We start from the raw sequence: 18,903 nt of genomic DNA, 5'->3' as shown, positions 1-18,903 counted from the left end.
GTGACCTCACTGTGTTGTCTGACATATATCTAGTTTCAACCTCACTGTGTCGTCTGACATGTATCTAGTTTCAACCTCACTGTGTTGTCTGACATGTATCTAGATGTGACCTCACTGTGTTGTCTGACATGTATCTAGATGTGACCTCACTGTGTTGTCTGACATGTATCTAGTTTCAACCTCACTGTGTTGTCTGACATGTATCTAGTTTCAACCTCACTGTGTTGTCTGACATGTATCTGGATGTGACCTTACTGTGTCATCTGACATGTATCTGGATGTGACCTCACTGTGTCATCTGACATGTATCTAGATGTGTCCTCCTTGTGTTGTCTGACACATGAACTGTTCTTGTCATTGTCTACCTTCCTCTTCCCTCTCAGTTTCAGAACGTCATTAACGAAAATGCCACTTTAAAAAAGTGCCTGGAAATGCTGTTGACAAAGCATCAAAGTATTGAGGAAGAACGTGAGAAAGGAGAGAAGGAGGAGAGGGGAGAGAAGGAGGAGAGGGGAGAGAATGAGGAGAGGGGAGAGAAGGAGGAGAGGGGAGAGAATGAGGAGAGGGGAGAGAGGGGAGTCCAAGGTTCTGAGTCCTCAAGAGGAGAAGGGGAGGGTACTGCCCGGAGAGGGTTGGACAGTGAGAGGGGAGTCAACATCATCAGAACCCAAAGAGAAGCTGGAGTTGGGGCAGAGTTGCTCCATCCTGAAGCGAGAGAGGTGCAACTAGATGATCAGGTTCTGAAACCTAAAAAGAGAGAAGAAGAAGGTGAGAAGGAGATCGGGAGAGAAAGAGAGATAAAACATGTAAAAAATGACAAGGAAGAAGATCTTGGGAAGGCAGACATTAACCAGAAAGAGATAGAAGACCCCAACCCAGCCACTGAAGAAGAGAAACTGACAAAAACAAAGTATGGAGAAGAGAAGGAAAAGTCAGTGGAAAAAGACGTGTGTGTGTTCCCTGGGCCTGACGTGGAGCGCCTGGCCTCTGAGCTCCAGCAGGCCCTGGAGCAGGCTGACAGGCAGGCGTCTGTAGCCCAGGACCTGCGCTCCAAGCTGGGGGAACAGAGCAGGAAATCCTGGGAGGCTGAGCAGAGACTGGTGCTACTGGAGGCCGAGGGCCAGAGACTGAGGAAGGCTACAGAGAGCCTGGCGGAGGCCAAGAGACAGATAGAGGTATGGAACCAATCACGATCAGACATCTATTATTCTGCCAGTAGTTCCATGTGCCAGACTCATAGGGCTTTCTTCCTACACATGCAGCTGTCGTAGACAGTTACTTAATCCTTTGTCCATCCATCCATCATCCATCCATCCATCCATCCATCCATCCACCCATTCATCCAGCCATAGTCTTCCGTAGAGTACCATCATCTGTCCATTCATTCCATCCTTAGTCTTCCTAGTCCTCCTTACTGTAGTCTGTCTGTCAGATGGTCCATCCCTCTATCCTTTCCTCATCATTCCTCTCTGGTGGGTGTTAGGTGCTGCAGGCGGTGCGCCTGCAGATGGAAGAGGAGCTATGTGGTCTGCGGAGCCAGGCTGAGCTACAACGGATGCAGGCCTCGGTCATCGCTACTCTGGAGGGGGAGCGAGCCATGCTGGAGAGAGAGAGAGAAACCCTCCGTAGCTCTGTGGACACCCTACGCACGGCCCAACGCAAGGTGGCACTGCTACAATACACACACTATGCACTGCTTAACACGGAAAACGGATTTCTAGGCTCAAGACACCCACACACATATACACACAAACACACACACACACATACACATATACACACACACACACACACACACAGACACATATACACATACACATATATACACACACACACACACACACACACATACACACACACACACACACACACACACACACACACACACACACACACACACACACACACACACACACACACACACACACACACACACACACACAATACTGTGATCCTGAACGCTACCTTGTTTTCCAGGGTGACCAATTGGAGCTGACAACCCAAGCCCTGAGGACGGAGCTAGAGCACCAGGGGAGGAGTCTGGAATCCTCAAGGCGCAATGAGGAGGAGTTAGAGGCAGAGCTTCGTGAGGTAGCACTAGAGGTAGAGTCTCTGACCCGGGGGCGGAACCAGGCTCTGCTGGAGGCCTCGCGATTGGAGCAGGAGAAGGAGGCATGTCAGGGAGAACTGGACAGCCAACGGAAGGAGCAGAGGCAGAGGGAGAGGGAGGCGGCCAGGCTGAGGCAGCAGCTACAGAGTACAGCATCAGCCCTGGAACACAGCAACCAGAGGGCCTGCAGTCTGGAGACAGAGCACAGGTGATACACACCCCTGGACCTGCACACGCGCACACACACACACACACACACACACACACACACACACACACACACACACACACACACACACACAGAGATATTTAAAATACAGGTAGCACAACAGACCCTTATATACCTTAAGGGAACATTTTGACATTTCGTGTATGGTTAGTGAGTAAGTTCAATATTCCCTTACATGTTTCTGAGCTATTACCGTGGGTCTGACCTAGTTGATCTCGTTGTCTCTATAGGCATGTGTGTCAGGAGCTGTCTCAATCCAAGGAGCTCTGTGCTCAATTACAAGATCTGGAGAAGGAGCTCTGTACTCAGCTACGGGGTCTGGAGAAGGAGAGCCAGGAGCTTAAAGAGCTGAACACAAAAGCCCAGAATAAAATTAGATCTCTGACTCAGGTGTGTGTGTGTGTGTATATTTGTGTGTGTGTGTATATATGTGTGTGTGTATATATATGTGTGTGTGTGTGTGTGTGTGTATATATGTGTATGTGTGTGTGTGTGTGTGTGTGTGTGTGTGTGTGTGTGTGTGTGTGTGTGTGTGTGTGTGTGTGTATATGTGTGTGTGTGTGTGTGTGTGTGTGTATATATGTGTATGTGTAGGTGTGTGTGTGTGTGTGTGTGTGTGTATATGTGTGTGTGTGTGTGTATATGTGTGTGGGTGTCTTGAGCCTAGAAATCCGTTTTCATCCTTCCCTTTTCCCACAGGAGCTAGCCAATGAGAAGGTGCAGTCCCAAGAACTGTCCAATGAGGCTGCATGGCTGAAGCAGGAGTTTGAGAGGGTGGAGGCCGAACTGAAGACAGTTACTGCTGACCTTCTCCTTTCAGAGAAGTGGGAGAGAGATGCCGTCTCTGCTAATTTCCCACCAGAAAGCCCTGCTAACATACAGAAGGCTACATCCTCAGACAGACTCACACTAGAGCACCCAGAGGCTAAAGATGCCCAAACAAAGGAGGGCCATGACCTCTGTATGACCTCAGATGCTAGAGTAGAGAAGATGGACTGGTCTATGAGTGAACGACTGATAGACCTGGAGAGAGAGGTGTGTGTGTGTTCACCTGACTTTTTAAAAATGTGTTGATATTTGCTGTGCCATACCCCCCTCCCCTTCACCTCCCTCTCAGAATGCAGCGGTGGGTAGGAGAGGGAGGTGTGTGTTCACCTCTCAGAATGCAGCGGTGGGTTAGGAGAGGGAGGTGTGTGTTCACCTCTCAGAATGCAGCGATGGGTTAGGAGAGGGAGGTGTGTGTTCACCTCTCAGAATGCAGCGATGGGTTAGGAGAGGGAGGTGTGTGTCTGTGTGTGTTCACCTCTCAGAATGCAGCGATGGGTTAGGAGAGGGAGGTGTGTGTCTGTGTGTGTTCACCTCTCAGAATGCAGCGATGGGTTAGGAGAGGGAGGTGTGTGTCTGTGTGTATTCACCTCTCAGAATGCAGCGATGGGTTAGGAGAGGGAGGTGTGTGTTCACCTCTCAGAATGCAGCGGTGGGTTAGGAGAGGGAGGTGTGTGTTCACCTCTCAGAATGCAGCGGTGGGTTAGGAGAGGGAGGTGTGTGTTCACCTCTCAGAATGCAGCGGTGGGTTAGGAGAGGGAGGTGTGTGTTCACCTCTCAGAATGCAGCGATGGGTTAGGAGAGGGAGGTGTGTGTTCACCTCTCAGAATGCAGCGATGGGTTAGGAGAGGGAGGTGTGTGTCTGTGTGTGTTCACCTCTCAGAATGCAGCGATGGGTTAGGAGAGGGAGGTGTGTGTCTGTGTGTGTTCACCTCTCAGAATGCAGCGATGGGTTAGGAGAGGGAGGTGTGTGTTCACCTCTCAGAATGCAGCGGTGGGTTAGGAGAGGGAGGTGTGTGTTCACCTCTCAGAATGCAGCGATGGGTTAGGAGAGGGAGGTGTGTGTTCACCTCTCAGAATGCAGCGATGGGTTAGGAGAGGGAGGTGTGTGTTCACCTCTCAGAATGCAGCGATGGGTAGGAGAGGGAGGTGTGTGTTCACCTCTCAGAATGCAGCGATGGGTTAGGAGAGGGAGGTGTGTGTTCACCTCTCAGAATGCAGCGATGGGTTAGGAGAGGGAGGTGTGTGTTCACCTCTCAGAATGCAGCGATGGGTTAGGAGAGGGAGGTGTGTGTCTGTGTGTGTTCACCTCTCAGAATGCAGCGGTGGGTTAGGAGAGGGAGGTGTGTGTTCACCTCTCAGAATGCAGCGATGGGTTAGGAGAGGGAGGTGTGTGTTCACCTCTCAGAATGCAGCGATGGGTTAGGAGAGGGAGGTGTGTGTTCACCTCTCAGAATGCAGCGGTGGGTAGGAGAGGGAGGTGTGTGTTCACCTCTCAGAATGCAGCGATGGGTTAGGAGAGGAAGGTGTGTGTTCACCTCTCAGAATGCAGCGATGGGTTAGGAGAGGGAGGTGTGTGTCTGTGTGTGTTCACCTCTCAGAATGCAGCGGTGGGTAGGAGAGGGAGGTGTGTGTTCACCTCTCAGAATGCAGCGATGGGTAGGAGAGGGAGGTGTGTGTTCACCTCTCAGAATGCAGCGATGGGTTAGGAGAGGGAGGTGTGTGTTCACCTCTCAGAATGCAGCGATGGGTTAGGAGAGGGAGGTGTGTGTTCACCTCTCAGAATGCAGCGATGGGTTAGGAGAGGGAGGTGTGTGTTCACCTCTCAGAATGCAGCGATGGGTTAGGAGAGGGAGGTGTGTGTTCACCTCTCAGAATGCAGCGGTGGGTTAGGAGAGGGAGGTGTGTGTCTGTGTGTGTTCACCTCTCAGAATGCAGCGATGGGTTAGGAGAGGGAGGTGTGTGTTCACCTCTCAGAATGCAGCGGTGGGTTAGGAGAGGGAGGTGTGTGTCTGTGTGTGTTCACCTGACAGATTCTAATCTGCTGAGATATGCTGTGTCAACTTTTCATGGGATTGTCAATTGTCTCAAGTCAAATCATCTCTTTCTCACCTCCCCCTCAGAATGCAGCGGTGGGCGCGGAGCGGGAGGTGTTGCTATGCCAGCTGTCTCAGTCCCAGTCAGCCGGTAGCCACCTGAGGGAGCAGATAGACACCCTGCACCATCACTCTATCAGCCTGCAGGAGACCTGCACCAAGCTGCAGACACTCAACACTCAGCTACAGGTATCATACAGCTACTATTGTTTTATATAGTTAATATAATGAAACTGTGGCCTTTCTCCACTTCAGAGACTGTAATACTGTCCGAGTGTCACAGTGTTTGATTTCCAACATCCCCCTCCTCTCCCAGGTGGAGGAGGCGTCCCTGAGCTTCCAGCATGCAGCAGCGTTGGCGAGGTGCATCAAGAGCGAGGCCAGGTGTGCTGCTTTGGAGGCGGAGTCTAAGGTGTGGGCCAGGGAACATGAGGAGTCATTGGTCAGGACGGAGGGGCTGAGGAGGGACCAGGAGCGAATGTTAGCGCTGCAGCAGAGGCAGGAGGCAGAGCTAGAGGAGCTGCTGGATAGACACTCCCATCTGAGGAGCAGCAACCGTAACCTGGAGACACAGCACAGGGATCTGGAGGGAAGGTAAGGAACTCAGGGATCTGGAGGGAAGGTAGGGAACACAGGGATCTGGAGGGAAGGTATGGAACACAGGGATCTGGAGGGAAGGTAGGGAACACAGGGATCTGGAGGGAAGGTAGGGAACACAGGAAGCTGGAGGGTAGGTAAGGAACACAGGGATCTGGAGGGAAGGTAGGGAACACAGGGATCTGGAGGGAAGGTAGGGAACACAGGGATCTGGAGGGAAGGTAGGGAACACAGAGATCTGGAGGGAAGGTAGGGAACACAGGAAGCTGGAGGGAAGGTAGGGAACACAGGGATCTGGAGGGAATGTAGGGAACACAGGGATCTGGAGGGAAAGTAGGGAACACAGGGATCTGGAGGGAATGTAGGGAACACAGGGAGATGGAGGGGGGTTGGGAACACCGGGATCTGGAGGGAAGGTAGGGAACACCGGAAGCTGGAGGGAAGGTAGGGAACACAGGAAGCTGGAGGGAAGGTAGGGAACACAGGGATCTGGAGGGAAGGTAGGGAACACAGGAAGCTGGAGGGAAGGTAGGGAACACAGGGATCTGGAGGGAAGGTAGGGAACACAGGGATCTGGAGGGAAAGTACGGAACACAGGGATCTGGAGGGAAGGTAGGGAACACAGGGATCTGGAGGGAAGGTAGGGAACACAGGGATCTGGAGGGAAGGTAGGGAACACAGGGATCTGGAGGGAAGGTAGGGAACACAGGGATCTGGAGGGAAGGTAGGGAACACAGGGATCTGGAGGGAAGGTAGGGAACACAGGGATCTGGAGGGAAGGTAGGGAACACAGGGATCTGGAGGGAAGGTAGGGAACACAGGAAGCTGGAAGGAAGGTAGGGAACACAGGGATCTGGAGGGAAGGTAGGGGACACAGGGATCTGGAGGGAAAGTAGGGAACACAGGGAGATGGAGGGAAGGTAGGGAAGACAGGGATCTGGAGGGAAGGTAGGGAACACAGGGAACTGGAGGGAAGATAGGGAGCACAGTGAGATGGAGGGGGGTTGGGAACACAGGGAGCTGGAGGGAAGGTAGGGAACACAGGGAGATGGAGGGAAGATAGGGAGCACAGGGAGCTGGAGGGGGGGGGGTGGGAACACAGGGAGCTGGAGGGGGGGGGGGGTGGGAACACAGGGAGCTGGAGGGGAGGTAGGGAACACGGAGCTGGAAGGAAGATAGGGAACACAGGGAGCTGGAGGGGGGGGGGTTGGGAACACAGGGAGCTGGAAGGAAGATAGGGAACACAGGGAGCTGGAGGCAATATAGGGAACACAGGGAGCTGGAGGGAATATAGGGAACACAGGGAGCTGGAGGGGGGGGGGGGGTTGGGAACACAGTGAGCTGGAGGGAAGGTAGGGAACAAAGGGAGCTGGAGGGGGGGGGCACAGGGAGCTGGAGGGGAGGTAGGGAACACGGAGCTGGAAGGAAGATAGGGAACACAGGGAGCTGGAGGGGGGGGGGGGGGGTTGGGAACACAGGGAGCTGGAGGGAGGATAGGGAACACAGGGAGCTGGAGGGAATATAGGGAGCACAGGGAGCTGGAGGGAATGTAGGGAGCACAGGGAGCTGTAGGGAAGGTAGGGAACACAGCGAGCTGGAGGGAAGGTAGAAAACACAGGGAGCTGGAGGGGAGGTAGGGAACACAGAGAGCTGGAGGGAAGGTAGGGAACACAGGGAGCTGGAGGGAACATAGAGAACACAGGGAGATGGAGAGAGGGTAGTGAACACCAAGTAACACTTCATTTAAAAAGTATACATAACACATTGTTAACTTCATGAAACTTTATGAAATTCCATATGCCATTGAATACACTGACTTGTGAAACAACCCTGATAAAATAAAGTTTATGAAATCAATCATGACACCTTAGTGAGTGTTTACGGATAATTCATACCAATGTTCATAACACCTTCATATTCTCCAGGTATCAGGAGCTCCTGGGCCTCAAATCCCAGATGGAGGAGACAAAAAGAGAGATGAAAATGGAGAGAGAGAAGATGGAGGGAGAGGTGCAAAAGCAGGCAGAGAGAGAAAGAGAATTAGAGAAGCTGAAAGAAGATAATGAGAGGTAAACGAAAACTCTCTCAGGCTATTTGTCAGTCAAATAACTAACTGCTCCATCATCACTTATTCTCTTCAAACCATTTAATTTAATAGAACTTCTTGATCCATTCAGTTCATCCCTGATCTATTCAGTTAAACCCTGGTCCATTCAGGTTATCCCTGGTCCATTCAGGTCATCCCTGGTCCATTCAGGTCATCCCTGGTCCATTCAGTTCATCCCTGGTCCATTCAGTTCATCCCTGATCTATTCAGTTAAACCCTGGTCCATTCAGGTCGTCCCTGGTACATTCAGGTCATCCCTGGTCCATTCAGTTCATCCCTGGTCCATTCAGTTCATCCCTGATCTATTCAGTTCATCCCTGGTCCATTCAGTTCATCCCTGGTCCATTCAGTTCATCCCTGGTCCATTCAGGTTATCCCTGGTCCATTCAGGTCATCCCTGGTCCATTCAGGTCATCCTGGTCCATTCAGTTCATCCCTGGTCCATTCAGTTCATCCCTGATCTATTCAGTTCATCCCTGGTCCATTCAGTTCATCCCTGATCTTTTCAGTTCATCCCTGATCTATTCAGTTCATCCCTGATCTATTCAGTTCATCTCCGGTCCATTCAGTTCATCCCTGATCTATTCAGTTCATCCCTGATCTATTCAGTTCATCACTGGTCCATTCAGTTCATTCCTGATCTTTTCAGTTCATCCCTGATCTATTCAGTTCATCCCTGATCCATTCAGTTCATCCCTGATCTATTCAGTTAATCTCCGGTCCATTCAGTTCATCCCTGGTCCTTTCAGTTCATCCCTGATCTTTTCAGTTCATCCCTGATCTATTCAGTTCATCCCTGATCCATTCAGTTCATCCCTGATCTATTCAGTTAATCTCCGGTCCATTCAGTTCATCCCTGGTCCATTCAGTTCACCCCTGATCTATTCAGTTCATCCCTGATCTATTCGGTTCATCCCTGATTTATTCAATTAATCCCTGATCTATTCAGTTCATCTCCGGTCCATTCAGTTCATCCCTGATCTATTCAGTTCATCCCTGATCTATTCAGTTCATCCCTGGTCCATTCAGTTCATTCCTGATCTTTTCAGTTCATCCCTGATCTATTCAGTTCATCCCTGATCCATTCAGTTCATCCCTGGTCCATTCAAATCGAATCAAATCAAATTTATTTATATAGCCCTTCGTACATCAGCTGATATCTCAAAGTGCTGTACAGAAACCCAGCCTAAAACCCAAACAGCAAGCAATGCAGGTGTAGAAGCACGGTGGCTAGGAGAAACTCCCAAGAAAGGCCAAAACCTAGGAAGAAACCTCGAGAGGAACCAGGCTATGAGGGGTGGCCACTCCTGTTCTGGCTGTGCCGCGTGGAGATTATAACAGAACATGGCCAAGATGTTCAAATGTTCATAAATGACCAGCATGGTCAAATAATAATAATCACAGTAGTTGTCGAGTGTGCAGGAAGTCATCACCTCAGGAGTAAATGTCAGTTGGCTTTTCATAGCCGATCATTAAGAGTATCTCTACCACTCCTGCTGTCTATAGAGATTTGAAAACAGCAGGTCTGGGACAGGTAGCACGTCCGGTGAACAGGTCAGGATTCCATAGCCACAGGCAGAACAGTTGAAACTGGAGCAGCAGCACGGCCAGGTGGACAGGGGACAGCAAGGAGTCATCATGCCAGGTAGTCTTGAGGCATGGTCCTAGGGCTCAGGTCCTTCGAGAGAGAGAAAGAAAGAGAGAAAGAGAGAATTAGAGAGAGCATACTTAAATTCACACAGGACACCGGATAAGACAGGAGAAGTACTCCAGATATAACAAACTGACCCTAGCCCCCCGACACATAAACTACTGCAGCATAAATACTGGAGGCTGAGACAGTAGGGGTCAGGAGACACTTTGGCCCCATCCCGGACAGGGCCAAACAGGAAGGATATAACCCCACCCACTTTGCCAAAGCACAGCCCCCATACCACTAGAGGGACATCTTCAACCACCAACTTACCATCCTGAGACAAGGCCGAGTATAGCCCACAAAGATCTCCGCCACGGCACAACCCAAGGGGGTGGGGGGGGGGGGGGGGGCGTCCATTCAGGTCATCCCTGGTCCATTCAGTTCATCCCTGATCTATTCGGTTATTTGACTGACAAATAGCCTGACTTGCTGGTTCAACTTCTTATCTTGTCAAGTAACTCCTTGGTTCTCTGTCTGTCTGTCTGTCTGTCTGTCTGTCTGTCTGTCTGTCTGTCTGTCTGTCTGTCTGTCTGTCTGTCTGTCTGTCTGTCTGTCTGTCTGTCTGTCTGTCTGTCTGTCTGTCTGTCTGTCTGTCTGTCTGCCTGTCTGTCTGTCTGTCTGTCTGTCTGTCTGTCTGTCTGTCTGTGTTGTTCTGTTCTCCCAGGCTGCAGGGTGTGCAGAGGGAGTGGGCCCAGGTGCAGAGCGAGCTGCTGGCCCGGGGCTCGGTGCTGCGGGGGGAGCTGAGTGCTGCCCAGCTGGAGAGGACCAGGCTGGAGGGAGAGATCAGCTCTCTGAGGGAGAACAACCAGAGACTGGAGCTCAGCACCGACCGCCTCACCAACCAGTACCAGGTCAGGAGGAAGGGAGGGTCTTACACACACACACACACACACACACACACACACACACACACACACACACACACACACACACACACACACACACACACACTTTGGCTTTACTATCCAAGGGGGGACCAAAAGTGAAGACCCCTCCCACACACACAGCTTATTTTTTCTATTCATTATTCTGAACCCTGTGTGTGTGTTTGTGTGTGTAGCTGCTGACCCAGCTGAAGGGGAATATGGAGGAGGAGAACCGTCATCTTTTGGAGCAGAATCAGAGTCTGACCAATCAGAACAGAGACCTGATGGAGCAGAGCCTGGAGCGCAAGGACCAGCACCACTCACAGCAGAGAGAATACCAGTCAGTACACACACACACAGCAGAGAGAATACCAGTCAGTACACACACACACACACACACTAACACAGCAGAGAGAATACCAGTCAGTACACACACACACACACACACACACACACTCACACACACACACACTCACACTCACACAGCAGAGAGAATACCAGTCAGTACACACACACACACACACACACACACTCACACAGCAGAGAGAATACCAGTCAGTACACACACACACACACTCACACAGCAGAGAGAGTACCAGTCAGTACACACACACACACACTCACACAGCAGAGAGAGTACCAGTCAGTACACACACACACACACTCACACAGCAGAGAGAGTACCAGTCAGTACACACACACACACACTCACACAGCAGAGAGAATACCAGTCAGTACACACACACACACACTCACACAGCAGAGAGAGTACCAGTCAGTACACACACACACACACTCACACAGCAGAGAGAGTACCAGTCAGTACACACACACACACACTCACACAGCAGAGAGAGTACCAGTCAGTACACACACACACACACTCACACAGCAGAGAGAGTACCAGTCAGTACACACACACACACACTCACACAGCAGAGAGAGTACCAGTCAGTACACACACACACACACTCACACAGCAGAGAGAGTACCAGTCAGTACACACACACACACACTCACACAGCAGAGAGAGTACCAGTCAGTACACACACACACACACTCACACAGCAGAGAGAGTACCAGTCAGTACACACACACACACACTCACACAGCAGAGAGAGTACCAGTCAGTACACACACACACACACTCACACAGCAGAGAGAGTACCAGTCAGTACACACACACACACACTCACACAGCAGAGAGAGTACCAGTCAGTACACACACACACACACTCACACAGCAGAGAGAATACCAGTCAGTACACACACACACACTCACACAGCAGAGAGAATACCAGTCAGTACACACACACTCACACTCACACAGCAGAGAGAATACCAGTCAGTACACACACACACACACTCACACAGCAGAGAGAATACCAGTCAGTACACACACACACACATTCATGTAAAGATTATTATTCTATTCTTGACTCATCTCTCCTTACCCCTCCTCACCTCTCCTCCATCTCTCCTCTTGTCTCCTCTCCTCTCTACTCACCAATCCCCCCTCTCTCCTCCCCTCTCTCCCCACATCTCCTCTCTCTCTTCTTTCCTCCCCTCTCTCCTCCCCTCTCCTCCTCTCTCCTCCCTCTCTCCCCTCTCCCCCCTCTCTCCTCCCCTCCTCTCCTCCCCTCTCTCCTCTTGTATCCTCTCCTCACCAATCCTCCCTCTCTCCTCCCCTCTCTCCCCACATCTCCTCTCTCTCTTCTTTCCTCCCCTCTCTCCTCCCCTCTCTCCTCCCTCTGTCCTCCCTCTGTCCTCCCCTCTCCTTTCTCCTCCCTCTCTCCTCTTTCCAGGGAGAAGATGGGTGAGCTGCGTAGAGAGAAACAGAAGCTGGTGGAGAAGATCATGGATCAGTACAGAGTCCTGGACCCCAGCATGCTTACACCCAGCAAGGCCAAGTAAGCACACACACACACACACACACACACACACACACACACACACACACACACACACACACACACACACACACACACACACACACACACACACACACACACACACACACACACACATACACATAACCAACGTTAAGAGAGAGGTTCCAGGTTTGAGGGATTGATGTCACATCGCTCCAATAGGTCCTTACTGTGGTCTTTGCAGCGTTTCTTCTGGACTCCTGTAGTGTTTGGATGCAGACACACATGCAGACACAGACACACAGACAAAGGCCAAATCCCTCTTTTTGTATCCCCCTACACCAGGGGTGTCAAAGTCAAATGGACGGAGGGCCAAATAAAAAAATCAGCTACAAGACGAGGGCCGGACTGTTCGAATGTTCATTGAAAAATGTTTAAATGACGCATATAGTCTAGTGAACCTAATTGAACCTACTGAAAACCTAACAAATATATTACAATATGATCAGATAAATAAAGCAATATTTTCTTATGGCTCTGTCAGTAATCTTTAATTTTCAACAGACACAAAAGACAAATTTCCTTTATATAAATATCCCCATAACATGAACATTAAATGAAAGAAACCGGTATTCAAGGCACCATCAGTAGACTATATTTTCTATTTTAGCAAAAGTGGGCTAAATTTACTTCAAAGAAAAAACAATAATAGCAATTTTCTATCATCCACTCAACTGAAATATTTTTAAAATATAATTGGATTGAAATACAAAAAAATAAAGTGCAAAAATCTATTAATCAAAAACAACACTTTGTTTAAGGAGAAGTAACATGCAGTGAAAACAAATATTAAATTTTAACTTTTAAACTTGAACTGAGTAAAAACTCTAAATATGTGATTGCACAGTAATGTTCACTTGTTTGAGGTTGAGGGTGATACTTGGTGGTGTCCCATCTTTTCCACAAGTTCATCAATGTTCGGGGTAAGGTTCTGAGCTGAAGAAATCCTCAGAATTGAGTGGAGGTGTTCAGCAGTAAGTCGACTTCTGTGTGATGTTTTGTTCAGGTTCATCAAAGAAAACAGTTGTTCACACAGGTATGTGCTGCCAAACATAGACAACGTTTGAGCAGCCTGGATGCGCAGCTGGGGCATTGTGCCGGGGAGGAAACGGGCGAACTCCGCAGCACCCACTGCCGCATATTTTGCCCTCAGTGCATCATTGCATTGGAGGTCAATCAACTCCATTTGGAGGTTTGGTGGTGAGCTTTCCACGTCAACAGCAAATGGGTTACCGAGCAGTTCCAACCTGCTTTTTTGTGCTTCAAAGTCAGCAAATCGGCGTCGAAAGTCAGCGGCAAGCATACCTATTTTATCAGCCAACTGTGTGCTCGGGAACGCACTGGTAGAGAGCTTCTCTTTCATGGTCTGGCAGCTGGGAAAGTGGCTCAAATTTTCTTTCCGCATCTGCGTCTCCCACAGAGTCAGTTTGGTTTTAAATGCCTTCACTGTACTGTACATATCAGAGATGACACGATCCCGACCCTGCAGCTGCAAGTTTATTGCATTCAGATGACTCGTAATGTCACACAGAAAAGCCATTTCACACAGAAACATTTCGTCTCGGAGTTGTGTTGTGTCTTTCCCTTTGCTGTCCAAGAACAGACAAATCTCCTCACGAAGCTCGAAACATCTTTGAAGCACCTTTCCCTGGCTTAGCCATCGCACCTCTGTGTGATAAGGCAAATCACCATGCTCCGTTTCTAACTCCGTCAGAAATGCCTTGAACTGGCGGTGATTCAAACCTTTGGCTCTGATAAAGTTAACTGTGCGCGTGATGATGCTCATTACATGCTCCATTTTCAAGGCTTTACCGCACAACGCTTCCTGGTGTATGATACAATGATAAGCTGTCAGCTCACCTGTCGCGTTTTCCTCTTGCATCTTTTCCCGTATCTTCGCCACCAGTCCGCTCCTGTGTCCACACATCGCAGGTGCTCCGTCGGTTGTCAAACCCACAAGTTTTTCCCAAGGCAGCTCCATCTCATTTACACATCTTGACACCTCTTCATACAAATCATGCCCCGTAGTTGTGCCATGCATAGGACGTAAAGCCAAAAACTCCTCTGTCACGCTTAGGTTGGAGTCCACTCCGCGGATGAAAATTGACAACTGGGCAATGTCAGAAATGTCGGTGCTCTCATCCACAGCCAAGGAATATGCAATAAAATCTTTTCCCTTTTTCACAAGCTGCTCTTTTAGATTGATGGACAACTGGTCTACTCTCTCGGCAATGGTGTTTCTGCTCAGACTCACATTTAAAAAGAGTTGCCTTTTTTCTGGGCAAACTTCGTCACAAACTTTAATCATGCAGTTTTTGATGAAATCCCCCTCCGTAAATGGCCGGGCTGATTTAGCGATCTCTTCTGCCAAAATAAAACTGGCCTTGACAGCAGCCTGGCCTTGTGATTTGGCTTTTTTGAACAGAGCCTGTCGAGATTTGAGGCCTCGTTTTAATTCCTCTGCCTTTTGTAGCCTTTGTTCCATGTCCATATTCTTGTTTTTGTCCGCGTGTTTCGTTTCATAATGTCGTCTCAGATTATACTCTTTCAGTACCGCCACACTTTCTCCACACAGAAGACACACAGGTTTTCCAGCTACCTTCGTGAACATATACTCCGACTCCCACCTTGTTTGAAACCCCCGGTTCTCAGTATCCACCTTCCGTTTTGCCATTTTTGATGGGTATCTGAAAGTTAATTTTACTGTGATGCTGACGACTGCTGTGCCAATAAATATTGAAATGAAGCAGCCTACTGCTCGGTGCGTCACCTTTGCATTGTGGGAAATGTAGTATTGGTGCGTGTAAAAGATCTGCGGGCTGCCGGCTTGCTGCGGGCCGGTTCTAATAATAAATCAAGATCATCCCAGGGGCCGTAAAAAACCTTCTTGCGGGCCGGATGTGGCCCGCGGGCCTTGACTCTGACATATGTGCCCTACACTCTCTCCATCTCTCTCACTTCCCATTGATCTTGATCTCCCTCTCTCCATCCCTCCCTCGCTATCTCTCCTTCCTTTCCTCCCTCCCTCCCTCCTCTCTGTAGGAAGTCCAACTGGATAGCAGACAGGATGAAGAAGCTGATTAAGCCTAAAGGAGGAGGGAGAGAGGGACGTGCTCCGGTCTACGCTGCTGGCAGTATAGAGAACCTGGCTGACAGTGCAGACTACCCACCAAACACACAGACTGCTGCTGGGACTGGTGAGACTACACACACACACAGACACACACACAGACACATAGACAGACAGACAGACAGACAGACAGACAGACAGACAGAGAGACAGACAGACAGACAGACAGACAGACAGACACTGAACAACTCAGTGAGAGACCACAGACACTGTTATACACAAACTCAAATCACTACAAATCACTCCCTCTCTTTCTGGCTCTGTCTCTCCCCCTCCCCCTCCTCCTACCCCCTGTTATATCTCACCCCTCTGTTCTCTTTCCTCTCCTCCAGACCCCCGCAGTGCCCCCGTCTCCCCCTCCTCCCTGCGACGTGCCCCCTCCCTGGGTATCTCTGACCAGACGGAAGGGCTGTGTGGGCTGCCGCTGCGTTCAGGTTCGGGGTATCGTCGAAAGCTCAGCTCCCGTCGAAAGCTGGCTTCACAGTCCTTCAGTCCCGGAGACCAGAAGACTTCACCCCTCAAGCGTCTACAATCTGCAGATAGAGGTTCCACGGTGATCTGGGAGGGGCAGATCAGCCCTAGAGACAAACTCACTCCCAAAACCACACCCACGGCCTCCACCAGCCAGGAGAATGTGATGGAGGAGGAAGGGAGAGGTGAGGAGGGGAGAGGTGATGGATAGAGGGGAGGGGAGGAGATAGGTGAGATGGATGAAGCGGGAGAGAAGGAGTGGAGGGAAATGGGGTAGAGAGAGGGAGGCAGAGAGGTGAGGAGGAAGGGAGAGAGGGAGTGGGGGAGGTAAGGAGGGATGAGGAGGAAGGAAGGAGATAGGGGAGAGTGAAGGAGAGAGATGAGGAGGAAGGAGTGGGGGGAGAGATGCGGAGAGGTGAGGAGGAAGGAGTGGGGGGAGAGAGGCGGAGAGGTGAGGAGGGAGGTGTGAGGGGAGAGAGGCAGAGAGGTGAGGAGGGAGGTGTGGGGGGAGAGAGACGGAGAGATGGGGAGGGAGGTGTGGTGGGAGAGAGGCGGAGAGGTGAGGAGGGAGGTGTGGTGGGAGAGAGGCAGAGAGGTGAGTAGGGAGATGTGGGGGGATAGAGGCGGAGAGGTGAGGAGGGAGGTGTGGGGGGAGAGAGGCGGAGAGGTGAGGAGGGAGGTGTGGGGGGAGAGAGGCAGAGAGGTCAGGAGGGAGGTGTGGGGGGAGAGAGGCGGAGAGGTGAGGAGGGAGGTGTGGGGGAGAGAGGCAGAGAGGTCAGGAGGGAGGTGTGGGGGGAGAGAGGCGGAGAGGTGAGGAGGGAGGTGTGGGGTGAGAGAGGCGGAGAGGTGAGGAGGGAGGTGGAGAGGTGAGGAGGGAGGTGTGGGGGGAGAGAGGCGGAGAGGTGAGGAGGGAGGTGTGGGGGAGGTGTGGGGGAGGTGTGGGGGGAGGTGAGGAGGGAGGTGTGCACTATAGGGGAGAGGTGAGGAGGGAGGTGTGCACTATAGGGGAGAGGTGAGGAGTGAGGTGTGCACTATAGGGGAGAGGTGAGGAGGCAGGTGTGAACTATAGGGGAGAGGTGAGGAGTGAGGTGTGCACTATAGGGGAGAGGTGAGGAGGCAGGTGTGAACTATAGGGGAGAGGTGAGGAGGGAGGTTAGCACTATAGGGGAGAGGTGTGAGGAGGGAGGTGTGGACTATAGGGGAGAGATGAGGAGGGAGGTGTGGGGGGAGGTGAGGAGGGAGGTGTGGACTATAGGGGAGAGATGAGGAGGGAGGTGTGGACTATAGGGGAGAGGTGAGGAGGGAGGTGTGGACTATAGGGGAGAGGTGAGGAGGGAGGTGTGGACTATAGGGGAGAGGTGAGGAGTGAGGTGTGGACTATAGGGGAGAGGTGAGGAGGGAGGTGTGGACTATAGGGGAGAGGTGAGGAGGGAGGTGTGGACTATAGGGGAGAGGTGAGGAGGGAGGTGTGGACTATAGGGGAGAGATGAGGAGGGAGGTGTGGACTATAGGGGAGAGGTGAGGAGGGAGGTGTGGACTATAGGGGAGAGGTGAGGAGGGAGGTGTGGGGGGAGGTGAGGAGGGAGGTGTGGACTATAGGGGAGAGATGAGGAGGGAGGTGTGGACTATAGGGGAGAGATGAGGAGGGAGGTGTGGACTATAGGGGAGAGGTGAGGAGGGAGGTGTGGACTATAGGGGAGAGGTGAGGAGGGAGGTGTGGGGGGAGGTGAGGAGGGAGGTGTGGACTATAGGGGAGAGGTGAGGAGGGAGGTGTGGGGTGAGGTAAGGAGGGAGGTGTGGACTATAGGGGAGAGATGAGGAGGGAGGTGTGTGGGGATGTGAGTCGGGAGGTGTGGACTATAGGGGAGAGATGAGGAGGGAGGTGTGGACTATAGGGGAGAGATGAGGAGGGAGGTGTGGACTATAGGGGAGAGGTGAGGAGGGAGGTGTGGGGGGAGGTGAGGAGGGAGGTGTGGACTATAGGGGAGAGATGAGGAGGGAGGTGTGGGGTGAGGTGAGGAGGGAGGTGTGGACTATAGGGGAGAGGTGAGGAGGGAGGTGTGGGGGGAGGTGAGGAGGGAGATGTGGACTATAGGGGAGAGGTGAGGAGGGAGGTGTGGACTATAGGGGAGAGGTGAGGAGGGAGGTGTGGACTATAGGGGAGAGGTGAGGAGGGAGGCGTGGACTATAGGGGAGAGGTGAGGAGGGAGGTGTGGACTATAGGGGAGAGGGAAGGGAGGACAGAGGTAGTAGGGGTTAGACATGAGGGAATTTGTGTACCAACTGTCACTGATGTCCCTGACCAGCCCTGACAAATTGAAGTGAAGTGACTGGTTTTGACAGGACCTCTCTGTGTGTGTTTGGTTTTAGCCGTGAGTGGGGACAACAATGAAGGACATCTCAACTCAGACCCCTGCTGTCAGTCCAGTAAGGACTAAGAGAGAATTACTGCCTTTCTGCTTCAAATGGAAATACCATGATCCTTTGCACACATCCGACCTCTCCGACCTCTCCATACAGATCTGATCTAAGTCCAGATAGGGACTCATATTAAAAGTGTCAAATTCAAATGTTTTGTCAGATTTTTGTAAAAGGTCTCTAATAAATACAGTATATCTGATCCATTTTCCATACACTGTAAACTAAATGTTTTTCTGTCAGCTACTACTCTATTTGTGTATATTATTGAAGAGATGTCTCTGTTCTTCTGGGGTGACAAGCAACATTTCCTCCTCTGGCCAATGGGTGTCAGTGTAGAGCTAGCTAGACACAAATGCAATTCAGATGAGGGAGCATCTTTTCAATGAGAAAGGTTCATCACGACTGTAGGACCATTCTGGTTCCC

At 51.1% G+C, this 18,903-nt stretch overlaps 1 protein-coding gene across 2 annotated transcripts in view; it reads left to right on the top strand.

The window, feature by feature from the left end:
- LOC110504639 (uncharacterized) overlaps positions 1 to 18,691 on the top strand; it is a 51,941-nt gene extending 33,250 nt beyond the window's left edge. For both annotated transcript variants that reach the window (XM_036970027.2, XM_090220236.1), the window contains exons 15-28: positions 384 to 1,175; positions 1,484 to 1,663; positions 1,978 to 2,318; positions 2,570 to 2,729; positions 3,039 to 3,374; positions 5,288 to 5,449; positions 5,577 to 5,854; positions 7,783 to 7,926; positions 10,325 to 10,511; positions 10,721 to 10,866; positions 12,332 to 12,436; positions 15,500 to 15,654; positions 15,920 to 16,243; positions 18,429 to 18,691. In XM_036970027.2, coding sequence (XP_036825922.2) covers positions 384 to 1,175; positions 1,484 to 1,663; positions 1,978 to 2,318; positions 2,570 to 2,729; positions 3,039 to 3,374; positions 5,288 to 5,449; positions 5,577 to 5,854; positions 7,783 to 7,926; positions 10,325 to 10,511; positions 10,721 to 10,866; positions 12,332 to 12,436; positions 15,500 to 15,654; positions 15,920 to 16,243; positions 18,429 to 18,496 — 3,378 coding nt within the window. In that variant the 3' untranslated portion in view covers positions 18,497 to 18,691. The remainder of the gene's footprint in view (positions 1 to 383; positions 1,176 to 1,483; positions 1,664 to 1,977; positions 2,319 to 2,569; positions 2,730 to 3,038; positions 3,375 to 5,287; positions 5,450 to 5,576; positions 5,855 to 7,782; positions 7,927 to 10,324; positions 10,512 to 10,720; positions 10,867 to 12,331; positions 12,437 to 15,499; positions 15,655 to 15,919; positions 16,244 to 18,428) is intronic.
- Positions 18,692 to 18,903: the final 212 nt, after the last annotated feature.

This window comes from Oncorhynchus mykiss, chromosome 25 (assembly GCF_057628025.1).
Source record: "Oncorhynchus mykiss isolate SJ-2025 chromosome 25, ASM5762802v1, whole genome shotgun sequence".
Lineage (NCBI taxonomy): Eukaryota > Metazoa > Chordata > Actinopteri > Salmoniformes > Salmonidae > Oncorhynchus > Oncorhynchus mykiss.
This window is presented reverse-complemented; position numbering and strand designations above follow the sequence as displayed.